Here is an 18,505-nt window from a genome sequence, read left to right as displayed (position 1 = left end):
TCTACATACCTAAAAGCAATAAGTTGCTGCCATGTGATTGGTTGAATAGATAATTGCATGGTTAAAATAGGTGCATGTAATAAAGTTGCGCATATGTCTCAAGGTTGTTTTTACCAGTAATTTTGAAAATATACCATAACGTTGAACACATGAAAGACAAGGAAAACTTTGTTTATTTGTATTAGATCATTTACAAAACCAAACATAAAACACAGTCCCAGACAGATGTTAGCATGGTGCAAAAACATCAAGAACAGAGATCAAAAACAAAGAAGAGAAACAGCAGCCAGATGACAGTGACGTGCCGCTTTTTTGCGGCTCTGATTCAGGACACCAAAGTAAAAGCAGAGTTCATACAGCACACCTGATATTTGACAGTAACACCTGACGCACAATCAGCAGTGAAATCGGAGGAGTTTAAACAGTCAGACATTTTAAAATCTTTTCTGATGGTTCAGTTTCACCGTTGTCTAAGTACATATCCAGGATGAACCTAGCTTTGCAAAACGGCTGGAACTCAGGGGGAAACTGATAGCTATCAGTTTCTCCTGTATTTTTTATTTTTTTTATCTCATTGGCAGTTTCCCCCCTATGTGTTTAACATCCTAATCAACGTTGAGCTTGGCTAATCACGTTTAAACATCTACACACTTGTTACCCCCCCCCCCAACAAAACAAAACAACAAACCATAACATTCATTTTTATACCAACTAGCATGATGTTGAATACATCTATTGTTAACTACCAAATAACTACCAAAATATGGAAAAACATTTAGCATGCTATCTTTAGTTATGCTGGCTAACATATGTTAAGCTAGGCTAAGCTAGTTTTATAAACACCAGTTACAAAAAACTACAATAATACCTGTCAGTACTAGAAGAAACTAGCGTAATGCTGGCAGTGGTTAATAACAACTAAAATAGTAAAACATGCTAGTATTTCAGCAGCTACACTGACTTGTACTAAATTAGGCTAAATATCAATGAACTAGCTGCTACTGATAGGTTATTAAAATATTAAACTGCTATTTCTATTAAACACAGCTGCGTGACACAACACCAGTTAGAAACCAGCAGGAAAACATGTTGGGTTTAAGTGTTTGTAGTTCTATAAGTTAAACTAGTTCAGTGACGGCGATGTCTTTAGCTGTGTGCCACATAAACTTCATCATGTTTATCATCAAATCATCATGTAGATGTTCAGGTGCTCCCATGGTTCCAGTGTTCATGCTCAGCTTGGTTAAACCCAGATGAAACTAAAATCCACCATAAAAACAATTGGCTAATAACACAGTCTGCATCGGCTAATGGAAGAATTGGATTTTAGCGCTCATGCTACAGCTTGGCTGAAGCTGCTACAGCGGCTACATCTACTCTTCTAATTTCATGCAAAGTCACTATTCCTCTAAACCTAACATGCAGGATGGAGATACCTACTGAGAGCTAACGTTTGTCAGGACTGTGCTAAGGATGGACGGATTCAGGATATCACTGATAAAACAAAATACGCCTTTTGACTTTTACATTTTCATTTTGTGAAAAGAGAACAAAAGGCTCAGATAAGTACTTGTTCTGTTTTCAGAAGTACATAAAAAATATCACAGACCTCCAGAAATTGACATCAAGTGCAAGTTACTGTGGCAGAAACCCAGCAGATAAACTGACACATTTTGTATTTTGATGATATTATTGTGACTTTTGTCAAGATAACTCCAACACAGACATACGAGAACCATCAGAGGAGATTTGGTGGCCTAACAGGAAGCTCAGATGTTTGAGAAATTTCCAAAGTAAATCCATATTCACACAATAGATGTAAGAAAGTTTTTTAAATTGTTCTATAAATTCAGATGTGATTTCTGCGTAATGGACAAACAGTCTGAGTTGTGCTGCTGTATATTAATGTATCAGGAAACCAATAATCAGTCCACCCCCAGACTTTTCCTAATGCTAAATTTGCAAACATCTGACGAACTATCACATACCTATTATCACAGAAGCTGTAGGAAAATTATGCACTTTAAAACAGAACAAAGAAGAAATCGAGTGGAAGAAAAATCAGAACATAGCACTGATCAAAAACAAAGATACCAAGACGGTACAGAGGAACACCGGCATGCAGCTTTTAGGAAGATTTTTGTAATTTTACTGACATAATGATAAAAAAATAGGATCGAGTTTGTATTCACAGTAAAACACAGATTTAAAAACATTCTGGAGGAATTGATTCAGTGCCAGGTGAGGTTGTGGAAGTCTCGAATAAATTACATTTAACACACATTTTTAACACAAGACCAACAAAGACAACACTAAAGACAGCGAGAGCCCTGATACACAACAAAACCAGATTCAAGCCCAGGAAATACCTAAAACACTAGCAGGTCAAATATAGGTTATAATGATTAGTATTTTATATTCTAAAATATCACATAAAATTAGTTGAAACTCACTGATCAAAATGATTGAATAATGTGCAACTCAACATCTGTCTTATTATCTCATTAATGTTGACTTAACTGGTGACATTAATGAGATAATATTTTTTTGTTCCTAACTGGTTTCACTTTTCTGGCAGTAATGGGCTTTCATACCTTTTATTTTAGTAAATAAGTGCATTTAAAAAAGTTACCACGTGAAAGTTGTGTGGCAATTAAGTCTTTGCTTTGATGACTAACTTTTCATATATATTATTATTATTTTTCTGCTGAGAGCTGGCCTACACATATTACTAAGAAAACTTCACAACATCAGTTAAATGTGTAAAATATGTCTTTCCTGTAGCAAGTGTCTTTAAAGGCTACACGTGTTTGTCATGCAAAATGCTTATAGGAGCGCCTAACAGCACATGCGTCTAGTTGTTTTAAACAATGCAGTATAACAGCCTGATCAAACTTCGGATTTAATCGTGTTTCTCCAACACTAAATAAATAATTTTAATAAGCCTTTATTAATTTTAAATTCCCACAGTTTGTTAAAGGCCTGCTTTATCAAATTAGTGCTGTTAATATCTTCAGTCACGTACACGTGTCACAGTTCACTCTTCATTTGCAGTGCCATATGTTGTAAATAAACTGGAATGTCTGAGCTAGTTGTTATCTTACTGAATCAAGTTTGACAGAAGTACCTGATTCCACCCTGAAAAGGATCACAGTCATCTGAACAGCTTATTCTTATTTTCTAGGATTATTTGGTCTCCATTTAAATGTAAACGTAACTTAGGAACCATAAAGTTTGAAATGTGTCTATGTGCAAAAACAAAAAGATATGTATTTGGGTATCTCCCACAGTAAAAAGATTCAAAAGCTTACAGAAAAAAATGTGTTTAGTCTTGCGTGTAACAAAGAAGGATGATCTGAGGCATCTGAGAGGTCTGATCAACCAAAATGCAGATATAGACTTCTCTTTGGGGTTTTACATTAAATGGTGAATTTTTGACGCCCCTTTCAGACAAGATCCATCCCAGTTTTTATTTTCTACAGAAGAAAAAAATAAAAAAAACAAATAAACCTCGTGGTGTTCCACATACCCTGAAATATTCACTGTTGGAATCTAAATAAAACTTTGTGTCCTTATCATTGTCACTTTGAGTTTAGTGAAAGGTTTTCCACTACATGGCATAATTTCTGGTCCTCTTCCATTATTATTTGTAAATAGATATCGCTCCCCCCACCCAACCTTTTCTTAATAGCTGTTCTTTAAGAACGTGACAATAAGTTTAATTTTAACTTTTAAAAGTGATAAGAAGTTGAAGAAAATGCGCTGTCGTCCACTTATTTGATTAGAGCTGCATATGAGCTTAACTGCTATCAGTTTTCAATTGATCAAATTTTCATGAAACTCATTTTGCTGCTTTGTGCTCAACTGTTAGAAGTAAAATAATGTATCATCTGCATACATAAAATTTGGACTTTTTTAGTAAGAACGTAATTTGCTGTTTAATCATTATTAGTTTTCAGTTCATTACATTTTGATCAAACTCTGCTCTTCTTAAAAGTAAAGTGTCATCTGCATACGCAAATCTGAAAGTTGCATGTTAAGTAACACCAGCATTTGCTCTGTGTTTTGATTTTAATCAAATTTTCTACAACATGCTAAAAATCAACAACAAAAAATCCCCCAGCCTTATTCCAAGTGTGTTCAAAAATAAATCAATAAATAAATCAATAAAAACCATCTGCTACACCTAACTGTGCAAAATGATAACAACTCTGGCACAATCTGAATCTAAACACAGTGTAATCAGTCCACAGAAATTATCTCTCTTTAGAAATGAGCTTTAGCAAATATCTTTTTTTTAAAGTGCTATTTTACTTTTATATAGTCATACTACACATTTAAAAAACAGAAATCCAGACATGTAAACTGATTATAAGGAGTGAGGAAGGTAAAATAAAGCTATTCCCGGTGTTTCATGCTACAAACCAGACCTGCTGAAACTTAACGCTGATTAAAGTTAATCAACGTTGAGTTTCTGACAAATACATAATCAGATAATGTACAACATGAAGAAGGAAGGAAGTATTTGAAACACTAAACAATCAAGTTTTATCTGCTACTGTTTTCTCCTGTATCAGTAAGTGCAAAGTACTCCTTAAACTCAGCAGGACAGAAATAAGGCAAAGAATTTTAAAGCTGAAGGAAAATATAATAACTCAAGTCATTTTTAAATTAATAGTTTGCTACTTTTTCAGTGGGGTGTCTTTAAATTAATGACCCTTTTGTTTTGGACTGCTGTTTGATCAAATCTAATTTTAATGAATAAACACCAAAACTATTAAAGTAAGTAAACATGTTTTATCAGTAAGTTAATTAGATCATTTCACCCCATGAGTTTATATTTTCCATTTTAACACTGAATGTAGGGACTTTTTTTTTTAAATATACGTAGCACCCACTAACACGACAGTGAAACTTAATCCATTTTCTTCACGAACTTCATGACAAGCTACTTCTGGTACTTCTGGAAGATACAACAAAATGAGATATTCTGTTCAACTCTTGAACTCTGATGGTGAGTAATCAATAAATCAACCGCTTGACCATCTGCACAGAGCTGACCTGCAGGAAGAGTAAAGAGTCATATTGGACGATGTCGTGAATTCCTATTGCTTTCCCCTCCAGCACTCACTGACGTCTGTGGCGTTTGGGTCAAAGTGTTGTGGAGATGCAACAAGCAGACATCAGGATGGTCACATGTATGAGGGCAGCACTGGATGGATGACGGCAATCCCACAATCCTACAGTTCACCGTGAGGTCGCTTCCTGTGTACTCCTCAAGCCCTGGTGAAACTAGGGACAACCAGAACAGCAATGGCTGCCACGGCGACTGCCACCACTGCCAGGTTCCAGCCTTCACAGTCGCGCTGCCGGGAGACGACAAGACAGGTTAGCATAAACTTTATTTATAAACACATTAGGTTTTAGCCACATGCTGGATATTTTGGAAACTTTAAATGGAGTTTGATACTTTATTTTGACTTTGCAGTTTTTTTCCATTTGGATGTACCAAATAATAGGGGCGATCGAGGCTCAAGAGTTGGGAGTTCGCCTTGTAATCGGAAGGTTGCCGGTTCGAGCCCCGGCTTGGACAGTCTCGGTCGTTGTGTCCTTGGGGAAGACACTTCACCCATTGCCTACTGGTGGTGGTCAGAGGGCCCGGTGGCGCCAGTGTCTGGCAGCCTCGCCTCTGTCAGTGCGCCCCAGGGTGGCTGTGACTACAATGTAGCTTGCCATCACCAGTATGTGAATGTGTGCATGAATGGGTGGATGACTGGGTGTGTAAAGCGCCTTGGGGTCGTTAGGGACTAGCAAAGCGCTATACAAATACAGGCCATTTTACCATTTACCATAATGGAAACGTCTATAAAAAAGGGGATGATGCTTTTTATAAAAGAGCACTACATTCTGACCACCCACTGCATTCTGAATGTGCTTGTAGGATCTGGTCCAGGGGATGAAGAAATCAGGTGGCCCGTGAAGCAGAGCCTCTTCAACCTCTGCATATGCTAAACACATATGCAAAAAACCCACACAAATTGACAACAAAAAATACTGAATATGACCATAAACAAAGTTTTAGTGTGGAGCCTTTAAGATGTTTGGGAACTTTTAGATGTTCTGCTAATCCATTCGTACTGGTCACAAATGAAGAGTGAGTAGCAGGTCATTCAGTATTTTTCTAACTACCTCTGTATGGCTGTGTTTAGCCGAAAGGTTAAGGACAGTTTTTGTGCCTCACAATTACAAACAGAGTCAATGCTAAGATGCAATAATACATAAAATGAAAATATTTAATCTAACAGAAAAAGTCTGTGCTGTGTTACAAGCAAAGACTTTTCTGATTCAAGATTTTCTTTACTGTCATTATGTTGCTAGAACATAAAAATTACAGTGGTGCCCTCGGTGATAAAGAAAATACAAAAAAGATAAATAAAGAAATAGATTTTTTAAAAAGATATAAAAGATAAAAGTCTTTAGCAGTCTTTTGAGTGGTCATCCTAGTTCCTTTTTTCTTAAAAGCCTCCTCTGGCTGTTACTGGCTGTTACTGTACAAAAATAGAGAAACTGTTTGAAGGCACAGTTCACCTGGCCTGGTATTTTGGCTTATCAGGCTAGATAGCTTTGGCATGAGTTTCCCAGTTTTGGAAATATTAGCACAGATGTCTACCTTCTTTGTATATAATGGTACTAAATTGCACTCAAAAGTGCATTTTTACATTTACAAACTCATCAGCATTGTCTCTTCAGACATCATCACCCAGTTATTAAAGTGTAAAGATTACATTATTATGGGCTCTTTAATGGATAAATGGTAAATTGACTGGTTCTTATATAGTGCTTTTCTACTCTGAGCACTCAAACTGCAACTTTGCACAACTGTAGGATCTCTACAGACAGTGCTGCATGAGGAAGACACAGCGGATCCTCTCTGATCCCAGCCACCCCATCCACAGACTTTTCACACTCCCGCTGTCCGGTAGGCGGTTCAGGAGCATCCAGACCCGCACTAGCAGACACAGGGACAGCTTTTACCCACACGCCATCAGACTTTTGAACTGCTGACATTCCATACACACCACTACACACTCACTACAATTACAGGACATACTGTCACTTCAAGAAATTCTACTTAAATGCTCATTGCACAACTTTGTACAACCAACAAATAGTCTTGCACAAACTTGTAAATACCAACTTGCCTTAAATGTAAATATCAATTAAATTCTCTAATATTTAATACTTTTTCCTCTCTCCTTTTGATTGTTATTATTATTATTACTACCACTGCCAATTTCTGTTATTTTCTTTTCAATATAACTGCACACTCTCTATATGCTCATGTAAGCTGAGGAGCACGAGCCAAAGAATTTCATTATGGATAAATGTGGCTACACTGTTTATCTGTACATGACAATAAAACTCGAAACTTGGCTCATTCACACATTCACACCCATTCGCACAAGCACTTCTTTCTATGCAAATACTTTCTATCCAACATTAACACGCATTCATACTCTGATGGAGGCATCTGAGAGCAACTTGGGGTTAGTATCTTACCCAAAAATATATTGGCATGCTGAAAGCAGACCAAGTTAAACCACCAACCTTCCTTCAGATTTGATTTGCTACACAGAAACTCAAGCAACCTGACAAAAAACACTGGGCCCAGCATTAAGTCAGTCAAGACATGTGCATGTAAAAATCATGGCTGGTGGAGGATGAAACACCCGGCACAGCTGATGTTCTACTACAGTTCAAACAAACAAGTAAAACCTGGATTTGAACAGAGATCGGGAAGTCATGGTGGCAGAGGTTTCCACTTTTAAGCACTTTAAATGACAGAGGGGTTCATCTGAAGCATTTGTTTCTTCATTTGTGGAAACAAATGCAGAGGCAGGTTTCCTTTAAAGCGTCTGGTAGAGAAAGAAGGTCATGGCCATACCTGGTCCCATCTAAGACGCCAGCTCCTCCCACCAGCACCAAATCAAGGCCACTATTACAATCATTCCTATGAAGGGGATGGAGAGAACAGGGGGCTCAGACTGGCGAGTGCAGTTCTGGGAAGAAGACAGAAGGTAGGAGTGTGGGGAGTATGGAGAGAGGAGAAAATGAAATAATCAGAATAATAAAGTCAGAGGGCGTGAGGGCGAACGGCAAGCAGGGAGCAAACCAAAATGAGTGATCTGATGTGAAATGACTGATAGGCAGGCAGGTCGATCAAAACTCAAATTTTCAGAGAATTTTTCAGTTTCTTGTGTAAAAGCCATGTGAAACAGAAGAGACGTCAGTCAGACAAAAAAAAAAATGGAAATGAAGTGAGGAAACTGAAAAATTAAAGACAAGATGGTGAGGTTTTTTTGTTTTGTTTTGTTTTAAGTCTTTAACATTAAAACATCAGCATCTTGTCATTTCAAGACTTTTGGAGATCAAATCGGAAGCATCAGCAGCCCTGCAGGGGGTTTCGGGTAAAAGTTTAACTACCAGGTCAGCTTTAGCTGTAGAGAGCCATCTTAAAAGCTGATGTGTTTCCTAACAAGTTTGTTAGCCTAGCGTTAGCATTCTCACGAGTGAGTTTACCCTTCAAAATGGGTCACTCGGTGGAAATATCCTAAATTCATCCTAAAATGTTTATACTTCACAAAGTGATATTTTCTGGAAGCCTGTGAAAAAATCCCATTTAATTTTTGCCAAGGGAAGGAGGTACTAATGTAAATGTTAAAGGCTGCTACTATCAAAATAATGACACCCCTGCAGTGCTGCATGGTGGATAAGAAATTGAGTGAATAATCTGATGAAGAGGAGTGGATTGGGGACCAGGTCACTGTTTACAAAGTCAACTCCAAAGAAAAGAAAGGCAAGTGCCACAACAAGTTCTGAGTCGAACCTCATGTCAACACTAGTGAAGTCAGGAAAGTTCCTCAGCAAGTCTTAGAAAACCAAACTCTGTGTAGTTTTTAATTTTACAGCTTACAGTTCAAATTACAAGTAGGAGTGTTGAAAGCATAGCTGGAGGTCCAGGTAAGGGTGAAGTCAAACAGCAGGTCTTGAGTGGTGACTTGGACAAAGGATTAGGATTTTCACTGGTATGCAAAAATCCATAACTGTCCATGAAACTAGATAAGACAGAACAATTAGTAAAACTAGATTAATGCCTTAAAAATATCAAAGCCTGGATAAGTGCTAATTTAATAGTTGTAAATTTAGGTAAAATTGAGGTTATTGTACTCTGCCCTGAAAACCTTAGAAATATGATATATAACCAGATTCTTACTCTAGTTGGCATTACCTTGGCCTCCAGTAACACTGTGAGGAATCTTGGAGTAATTTTTGACCAGGATATGTCCTTCAATGCACATTAAATAGATATGTGGGACTGCTGTCTTCCATTTCCGCAATATCTCTAAAATTAGAAATATCCTGTCTCAGAGTGACGCTAAAAACTAGTTCTTGTATTTATTACTTCTAGGTTGAACTACTGCAATTTGTTATTATCAGTATGGCCTAAGAACGTCCTGAAAATCTTTCAGTTGAACCCAAATGCTGCAGCAGGAGTACTGACAGGTAATAGAAAGAGAGAGCATATTTCTCCTAGTTTGGCTTCTCTTCATTGGCTCCCAGTTAAGAATCCAGAATTAAAAATCCTGCTCTTCACATTCAAGCTCTTAATTTAACCAGGCCCCATCTTTTTTTAATGACCTCATAGTACCATATCACCCCATTAGAGCACTTTGCTCTCAGACTGCAGGCTTACTTGTTGTTCCTAGAGTATTTAAAAGTAGAATGGGAGGAGGAGCCTTTATCTTTAAGGCCCCTCTTATGTGGAACCAACTCCCAGTTTAGATTCAGGAGACAGACTCAAACCAGTCAGACTAGATGGCTTGCCCCTCCCTGATCCTGGTTATACTTGAGGTTTTTTCCTGTTAGAAGGGAGTTTTGCTCCTCACTGTCACCAAATGCTGCTCTTTGGGGTTCATCTAATTGTTAGAGTTTCCAGTCTCTTTAATCCATTTGACATTATGAAAAATGAAAGTCAGTTGAATTTCACATCCTACCTAGTGAAACCTCAACTCAGTTTGAGTCATAAGGTGTCAAAAACGGACAGTTGATCAATAATGAGTCACCTAACTGGGAAATCTATTTGTTCAAGTTTTGGAGTCTCCTGGATTTACTTATGTTATGTTGAATTGATTTACTGGTGTTAAAGTAAAGAGTCCAAAACTGTTTGCACTGGTCTGTCTTTCAGGAGATGTTCCATATCAGATGAACTGCAAATGTCAGTGTTCTTTGTTTTTGTATGAAGTTCATTTTCAAGGGCTGTGCGATAGAGGCGAAAGACCAGACAAAAGACAACGTGCCCTGAAGCGACAGACATTTAGAAGCTCACAGAAAAACTGTCAGAAACCGGCCACACGAGCAGAGCTGAAAGCAAAATGATCCAGAGCGTTTGGGCTTAGCTGTTACCGGCCAACATGCACACAGTACAGACAGCGAGGCGTCATGTGACAGAGCACGGACCAGATTTTTTTTTCTCTAAACACTTACCTGAAAATGTTCTGCTATGTTAATCTAAACCTCACCCTTTCCTCTCCAGAGGGAGGGAGTTTTAACCCTAATCTCTGTCAGGCATGGTTACCTGAGACCAAATAATCTATCAGTACTGAAACATTTCAACAGTATAACATACCCAACTTCACTAAGCACCTGTGGCTTTTACCTTTGACCTCTCACCTGTGACTTCCTGCCCACCAGTTTCTGTAGTTCAGCCTTGCAGCGCTGCAGCTCCTGTTCGAGTGCTGCTCGCTCCCGCTGGCTGCAGTCATATAGCTGCTGAAGCTCGGCCAGCTCGCCTTTCAAACCTTCACACTGAAGGAAGGACAGAAGAAACACAACAACAAATCAATAACAGATATTTATATAAGAGACAAAGACACTATGGGCAGGTCAGGCCCTCTTTGGTCTGTAAACCTGAAGACTACTGGAAGATGTTGATTCCATACTGGCAACAACATCCCACAATTTCATTAAACATGTACCATGACAGTAAAGCATGTTTCTATTCTATTCTATTCTATTCTATTCTATTCTATTCTATTCTATTCTATTCTATTCTAAAACAGAGTTACAACCACCTGTTGTTTAATGTTGAAATGCTGAAATTCGCCATGCTGCTACAGATCACTGTTAAAGGTAAACTCAAAAGCTTTGCAATTTAGGATGTCAACGGTCTTTGGACTAAACCGACCAAATATGATGTCCGTCTGTAGTAAACATCCAGATGTTTTAGCTCATAAACAGCAGTCACCTCTCACCTCTCTCTGGACCTTCTGCGCTGTCTCCTCAGCTTGTCTCAGTTTGATCTTCAGGATGCTGATCTCCTCCTGTATATCAGATGAGTCCTTCTGCTCAGGTCTGGACTGGAACACTGTGATGTAAGAGTCTGCCTTCACCTGGTTGTCCTTTTCATGTTCTGTACTGCCCTCCACTCTGACTGCCAGGTACACGTCATCACACCTGTTTGCCATCAGACAGAAGATCTGTTGGAACAGTAGCTTCAGGAGACAAAGTGAGATATATACAAACTCCCTAAAAAAAAAAAAAAAAAAATTCCCGCTCGCCCTTGCGGGCGGTCTATCCTTCAAGCTTGAGGGCTTGAGGGTCCTGCGCAGTATCTTAGTTGTTCCAAGGACTGCGCTCTTCTGAACAGAGATCTCCCATGTTGTTCCTGGGATCTGCTGGAGTCACTCATCTAGTTTGGGAGTCACCGTACCTAGTGCTCCGATTACCACGGGGACCACCGTTACCTTCACCCTCCACATCCTCTCGAGCTCTTCTCTGAGCCCTTGGTATTTCTCCAGCTTCTCGTGTTCTTTCTTCCTGATGTTGCTGTCATTCGGACATCGATCACTACGGCCGTCTTCTTCTGTTTGTCTACCACCACTATGTCCGGTTGGTTAGTCACCACCATTTTGTCCGTCTGTATCTGGAAGTCCCACAGGATCTTAACTTGGTCATTCTCCACCACCCTAGGGGGCGTCTCCCATTTTGACCTCGGGACTTCCATGCCATATTCGGCACAGATGTTTCTGTATACTATGCCGGCCACTTGGTTATGGCGTTCCATGTATGCCCTGCTTGCTAGCACAGGCAGGGCGTAGGTGTTGATAGCTTGGATCTTGTTCTTACTGTTCAGATGACTTCTCAGGACTTGCCTGACGCTCTGCAGGTACTTGGTGGTTGCAGCTTTTCTAGCCGCCTCTTCATTGTTCCCATTTGCCTGTGGGATCCCCAGGTACTTGTAGCTGTCCTCTATGTCTGTAATGTTGCCTTCTGGTAGTTTGATCCCCTCAGTTCTGACTACCTTCCCTCTCTTTGTTATCATCCGACTACATTTCTCTAGTCCGAATGACATTCCGATGTCATTGCTGTATATCCTGGTGGTGTGGATCAGTGAATCGATGTCTCGTTCACTCTTGGCATACAGTTTGATGTCATCCATGTACAGGAGGTGGCTGACAACTGCTCCATTCCGTAGTCGGTATCCGTAGCCAGTGTTACCGCGTCAGGTCCACGGCCCCGAACCGTAGTAAGGAGACCTCTTGCTGTTACTTCGGGTTCCGTGACTGGCTCGTAGCCGGTAACTAGCTTACTGCACAGGTCAACGCCGCTAGTGAAAAGACAGAAGGAGGCGTAGGAAAACTGCTTCACCAGAACTTTATTTTCAGTGGGCTATAACAGTTTACTCACAATGAGCATCGCCAAAACACCTCTGGCTGCTGTGGGAGTTATTATATTCCTTTTAATACGTTTCTTTCCATTTCTTCCCTGGCTACTTGTTATTTTTCCTCTTTTCCTCTCTCTCTCGCTCCACACACACAACCACAACAAGGGGGCAGTCCCACACATCCCTTCACCGCCCAGAATACATTTCCCATCAGGCTTCACCCTTAAAGGGCCATGCCTGTAACACCAGTCTTTTCAGTGATCTCACTGAGGGGGTTCAACCCTAGCAGCACAGCAGTGGGGACAGACCATCTCCTTGGTAGATCCCGCACTTGATGGTGACTTGTGCTATGGGGTTGAAGTTGGCCTCTAGTGTTGTCCGCCACATCGCTATTGAGTTCCTGATGAATGCTTTTAGGGTCCTGTTGATCTTGTATAGTTCTAGGCATTCCAGGATCCAGGTGTGGGGCACTGAGTCATAGGCCTTCTTGTAATCAATCCAGGCAGTGCACAGGTTGGTGAGTCTAGTCTTGCAGTCCTGGTTGTTTGCTCGGTCTACCAGTAGCTGCTGTTGGACCTCTGGTATTCTTGCCCATCCCTTTCTGTGCCCTGCACATGTATTGAGCCATGTGCCTGTTCATCTTAGCTGCTATCATGCTTGGTACTGAGGCAGGTTATTGGTAGGTAGTTGGATGGGACCGGTCCTTTCTGGGGGTCCTTGAGGATCAGGACTGTCCGGCCTTCGGTTAGCTATTTCGGGTGTCTCTCATCAACTAGCAGCTGGTTCGTTTGTGCTGCCAGGCGCTTGTGGAGTGCAGTCAGCTTCTTCTCTGCATGTCTTTGGACTGTGGGAGGAAGCCGGAGTACACACGGGGAGAACATGCACACTCCACACAGAAAGACCCTGGCTGATGGTGGAATTGAATTCAGGACCTTCTTGCTGTGAGGCTGACCACCGTGCTTCAGTTGAATTGAATTGAATTGAATCCAATCCAATCCAATCCAATTCAATTCAATTCAAATTATACAGTGCCAAATGACAACAACAGTTGCCTCTAGGTGCTTTATATTGTGAGTTAAAGACCCTAAAATAATACAACAGAGAAAACCCAAACAATCATATGACCCCCTATGAGCAAATGCTTTGGCAACTGTGGAATGGAAAAACTCTTTTTAACAGGAAATAACCTCCATTAGAACCAGGCTCAGGGAGGGGCAGCAATCTGCTGGGGTGATGGGAGGAGGACAGGACAAAGACATGATGTGGAAGAAAGCCAGAGATTATTAACAAGTAATGATTAAATACAGAGAGGTCTATTAACACGTAGTGAGTGAAAAAGAAAAATTCTCCAGCAAAACCCCCATTGCAGGATAACCAAGGGAGGATTCAGGGTCACCTGAACCGGCCCTCAATATATGCTTTATCACAGAGGAAAGTGTTAAGCCAAATCTTAAAAGTAGAGAGGGTGTCTGTTTCCTGAATCCAAACTGAGAGTTGGTTCCACATAAGAGGGGCCTGAAAGAAGAAGGCTCTGCCTCCCATTCTACTTTTAAATACTCTAGAAACAGCAAGTAACCACAGAGTCTGAGAGCAAAGTGCTCTAATGGGGTGATACAGTAGTATGAGGTCATTAAGATAAGATGGGGCCTGAATATTCAAGACCTTGTAGATGAGGAGCAGAATTTCGATTTCGATTCTGGATTTAACATGGAATGAGAAGAAGCCAATATAGGAGAAATATGCTCGCTCTTTCTAGTCCCTGTCAGGACTCTTGCTGCAGCATTTTGGAATAACTGAAGGCTTTTCAGGGAGTTTTTAGGACATCCTAATAATAACAAATTATAGTACTCCAGCCTAGAAGTAATAAATGCAAAAACTAGTTTTTCAGCATCACTCTGAGACAGGATATTTCTAATTTTCAAAATGGAAATGGAAGAAAGCTGTCCCACATATCTATTTTAATATGCGCACTGAAGGACATATCCTGGTCAAAAATGACTCACAATGATTCACAGTGTCACTGGAGGCCAAGGTAATGCAATCAAGAATAAGAATCTGGTTATATACAATATTTCTAAGATTTTCAGGGCAGAGTACAATAACCTCAGTTTTACCTACATTTACAAGCATTAAATTAGTGGATATCCAGGCTTTTATGTCTTTAGGACATTGCTGCGGTTTAACTAATTGGTGTGTTATCTGGCTTCATGGATAGATAAAGTTGGGTGTCATCTGCATAGCTGTGAAAAAGTATGCTATACCTTCTGGTGATACTGCCCAAAGGAAGCATGTATAATGTAAACAGAATTGGTCCTAGCACAGAACCCTGTGGATCTCCATAATCAACCTTAGTGTGTAAAGAGGACTCTCCATTTACATGAACAAACTGGAGTCTATTAGATAGATATGATTAAAACCACTGCAGTGCAGTACTTGTAATACTTACATCAAGTTGTAATCGCTATAATAAAATATTACAGTCAACACTATCGAACACTGCACTGTGGTCTAGCAGGACAAGCACAGAGATAAGTCCACCGTCAGAGGCCATAAGAAGATAATGTGTAACCTGGCTACAGTGCTTTAGAGAAACCTGGGGTTATTCTTATTTTCATTAAACAATGATGAATAGTTTACGGGGGACATTTTCAAAACAATAAAGCAGCAAACTATTTTTCCAGGCTAAATAATGAACTTCTAAATTTGTGATATGCCATTTCCTCTCCAGCTTGCAAGTTATGTTTAAGGTGTGTGTTTAAGAGTTATACCAGGGAGTCAAGTATTCTGATCAGATTCTTTCTTGTTCAGAGGAGCTACATTGTGCAGAGTCGTACACAGTGAAGAAGTAAAATTAGTAACAAGACCTTGAACTTAGTTACAGTGCTTTCAGAAAGACATCTGCTGTGATGAAATCTATTCCCCACTGCTGTGTAATTCATTATTGTAAATTTAAATATTATTAGGAAATGATGAGACAAGCTCTGAGCACAAGATCCACAGAGGGTGGGATCTATCACACAAGAAAAGCCTCTGGTAGAAAACCCAAGCTTGAAGAATTTTCTCAAATTTTTAGAGTCAAAGTGTCAGGTGTAGGTGGATGTTTTGACTGAAGCTGCTCAGGTCACTCACGCGTCTCGTTGTTGTTGCAGTTCCTCCACCTTGTTGTTCAGCTGTTTGTTGTCACTAGTCAGATTCTGACATTGGTCTGTCAGAGAGTTGAACTCGTCCTGCAGCTGAGTCACCTCACCTGTATCAATAGACAAGACTGATATCAGTATTGATTAACTGACTAATAATTGTCTTATTGATTCTAATGAAGAAACAAACATGTTATTACATCTCTGCATTATTGGTGCATCAGACGTTTGTTCACTTTGTTTCCTTCATCTCAGGTGATAAAGGTCCCATCTGTTAGTTACAGTTTATCTACAGTTATCTACAGTTTAGTTACAGTAACTGTAACTAATGCAGGTATTCTTTACTTAGAGTTATAGTTACTGTTTTTAGTTGCAGTTACCCTGTGTCAGTGTGCTGTGGCTCTTCATGCTCAGCTCGGCTCTCAGTGTTGTCACCTCAAGTTCGTACTCAGCTGTTGTGGCATGCAGACGCTGTAGCTCTGCCCTCAGACGGCATAGCTCTTCCTGAAGGGAGGCAATATCATTCTCTCTCTCTGCTGCTGCCTCCTCGGCTGCCTGCTGCAGCATTAGCACCTCCTCTTGGGCTGAGCGTAGCTCCTGCTGCACCTCCTCCAGCTCACTTTCCTTCTCCTCCTCCAGACTGTCCATCTCCTCCTGAACTGAACGCAGCTGGGCTGAATGAGTCAGACAGCGTGAGAGAATTAGAGTGAAAGTCAAAATCAGAGTCACAATTTCAGACAGTCAGAGTCTCAGAGAGTTAGAGAGTCAGAGTCAGTGAGTCAGAGTCAGAGAGTCAGTATCAGAGAGTTACAGATCAGAAAGTCTAAGCGTGTCAGAGAGTCAGAGTGTCAGAGACAGTGAGTCAGAGTGTCAGAGAGTCATAGTGTCAGTGAGTAAGAGTCAGTGATTGAGAGTCACAGAGAGTCAGTGAGTCTGTGTAAGAGTCAGTGAGTCGGAGTCACAGAGAGTCAGTGAGTCTGTGTAAGAGTCAGTGAGTCGGAGTCACAGAGAGTCAGTGAGTCTGTGTAAGAGTCAGTGAGTCAGAGTGTCAGAGTAAGCCACTGAGTCAGAGACAGTCAGATATCAGAAAGTCACAGTGAGTCAGAGTCATAGTCTCAGAGAGTCAGTGAGTCAGTGTCAGTGAGTCCAAGAGTCAGAGTGAGTCAGAGTCAGTCAGTCAGAGTTACAGTCTCAGAGAGTCAGAGTCAGAGAGTCAGTATGTGAGTGTCAGTGAATAAGAGAGTCAGAGGTCAGAGTCAGTGTGTCAGAGAGTCAGTGTGTCAGAGAGTCAGTGTGTCAGAGAGAGTCAGTCATCAGACAGTCAGTCTGAGTCAGGGAGTTAGTTTCAGAGTGTCAGAGAGTCAGAGAGTCAGTGTCAGTGAGTCCAAGAGTCAGAGTCAGAGAGAGTCAGAGTCAGTGAGTCAGTATGTGAGTATCAGTGAATAATAGAGTCAGAGGTCAGAGTCAGTGTGTCAGAGAGTCAGTGTGTCAGTGTCTCAGAGAGAGTCAGACATCAGAGAGTCAGTCTGAGTCAGGTAGTCAGAGTCACAGTCTCAGAGAGTCAGTGTCTCAGAAAGTCAGTCTGAGTCAGGGAGTTAGTTTCAGAGTGTCAGAGAATCAGAGAGTCAGAGAGTCAAAGTGTCAGAGAGCAAGAGAGAGTCATGGAGCATCAGAAAATCAGAGTCAGAGAGAGTCGGAGAGTCATAGTCAGAGACAGTCGGAGAGATCAGAAAGTCACAGCGAGTCAGAAAGCCAGAGAGAGTCAGTGAGTCAGAGTCTCAGAGTGTCAAACTGAGTCAGAGTCAGTTAGTCGGAGTCAGTGAGTCTCAGAGAGTCAGTGTCTCAGAGATCAGAGAGTCAGAGATCAGAGAGTCAAAGTGTCAGAAAGTCAGAGAGTCGAAGTGTCAAAGAGCCAGAGAGAGTCAGTCAGTGTCAGTGAGTCAGAGAGAGCCATTGAGTCAGAGTCAGTGAGTCAGAGTCACAGTCTCAGAGTGTCAGAGTCTCAGAGAGTCTGAGTCTGCTAGTCAGTGTCAGAGTGTCAGAGTCAGGGAAGTGAAGGAGCACACCTTGCAGCCTTTGGATCTGCCGGGTGAAGCTCTCGGCCTGGTGGGCGCTGGCCAGCCGCTCCTCCTCTAACAGACCTTTGAACGGAGAGGAGAAATATCAAGAGATGCAGGAGGAGTAACGACCATGAATATGAAGTAAAGTGACATCTCCTCACCTTGCAGCTCCATGAAGCTCTCCTCATGTCTCTGAGACACCTCTCGTGTTTCCTCCAGCTCCAGCAGCAGCTGCAACACCTGAGCCTTCAGCTCCTCCAGTTCCTCTTCTTGACCTTTATCGTCGCCTTCCTCCTCATCCTCAGACTTCTCCTCCTTCACCTCCTTCTCCTCCTCCTCCTGCCCCTTCTCTCCTTCACCCCCTGTCTCCTCCTTCTCCTCAAGGGACTCCCTCTCTTTGGCTGTGAGGGTATCTCCCAGCATGATGGGCTTCTCCTCCTTCAGCTCACAGAGCTCATCTGCTCAGAGAGGAAGGAGACGATGAAAATGTAGAGGAGGATTTTTAACAAAGAGAGATGAAAATACACTTCTCTTAATTTGTAGGAGTTTCCAAATAAAACAATATTTATTTTAACAGATTAAAA

At 41.0% G+C, this 18,505-nt stretch overlaps 1 protein-coding gene across 1 annotated transcript in view; it reads right to left on the bottom strand.

The window, feature by feature from the left end:
• Positions 1-169: 169 nt before the first annotated feature.
• Positions 170-18,505, bottom strand: part of LOC116313802 (coiled-coil domain-containing protein 136-like) — a 23,884-nt gene continuing 5,548 nt past the window's right edge. Inside the window, exons 4-10 of the mRNA XM_031731606.2 lie at positions 18,083-18,379; positions 17,928-18,002; positions 16,242-16,535; positions 15,854-15,971; positions 11,313-11,514; positions 10,732-10,866; positions 170-5,366 (exon numbers count right to left, since the gene is read on the bottom strand). Of these exons, the coding sequence (XP_031587466.2) occupies positions 5,277-5,366; positions 10,732-10,866; positions 11,313-11,514; positions 15,854-15,971; positions 16,242-16,535; positions 17,928-18,002; positions 18,083-18,379 (1,211 nt within the window). The 3' untranslated portion in view covers positions 170-5,276. The remainder of the gene's footprint in view (positions 5,367-10,731; positions 10,867-11,312; positions 11,515-15,853; positions 15,972-16,241; positions 16,536-17,927; positions 18,003-18,082; positions 18,380-18,505) is intronic.

The sequence above is a fragment of the Oreochromis aureus genome, linkage group 17 (assembly GCF_013358895.1).
Source record: "Oreochromis aureus strain Israel breed Guangdong linkage group 17, ZZ_aureus, whole genome shotgun sequence".
In the NCBI taxonomy this organism is placed as follows: Eukaryota; Metazoa; Chordata; class Actinopteri; order Cichliformes; family Cichlidae; genus Oreochromis; species Oreochromis aureus.
The sequence above is the reverse complement of the archived record's forward strand: the minus strand, read 5'-3'. Positions and strand labels throughout refer to the sequence as shown.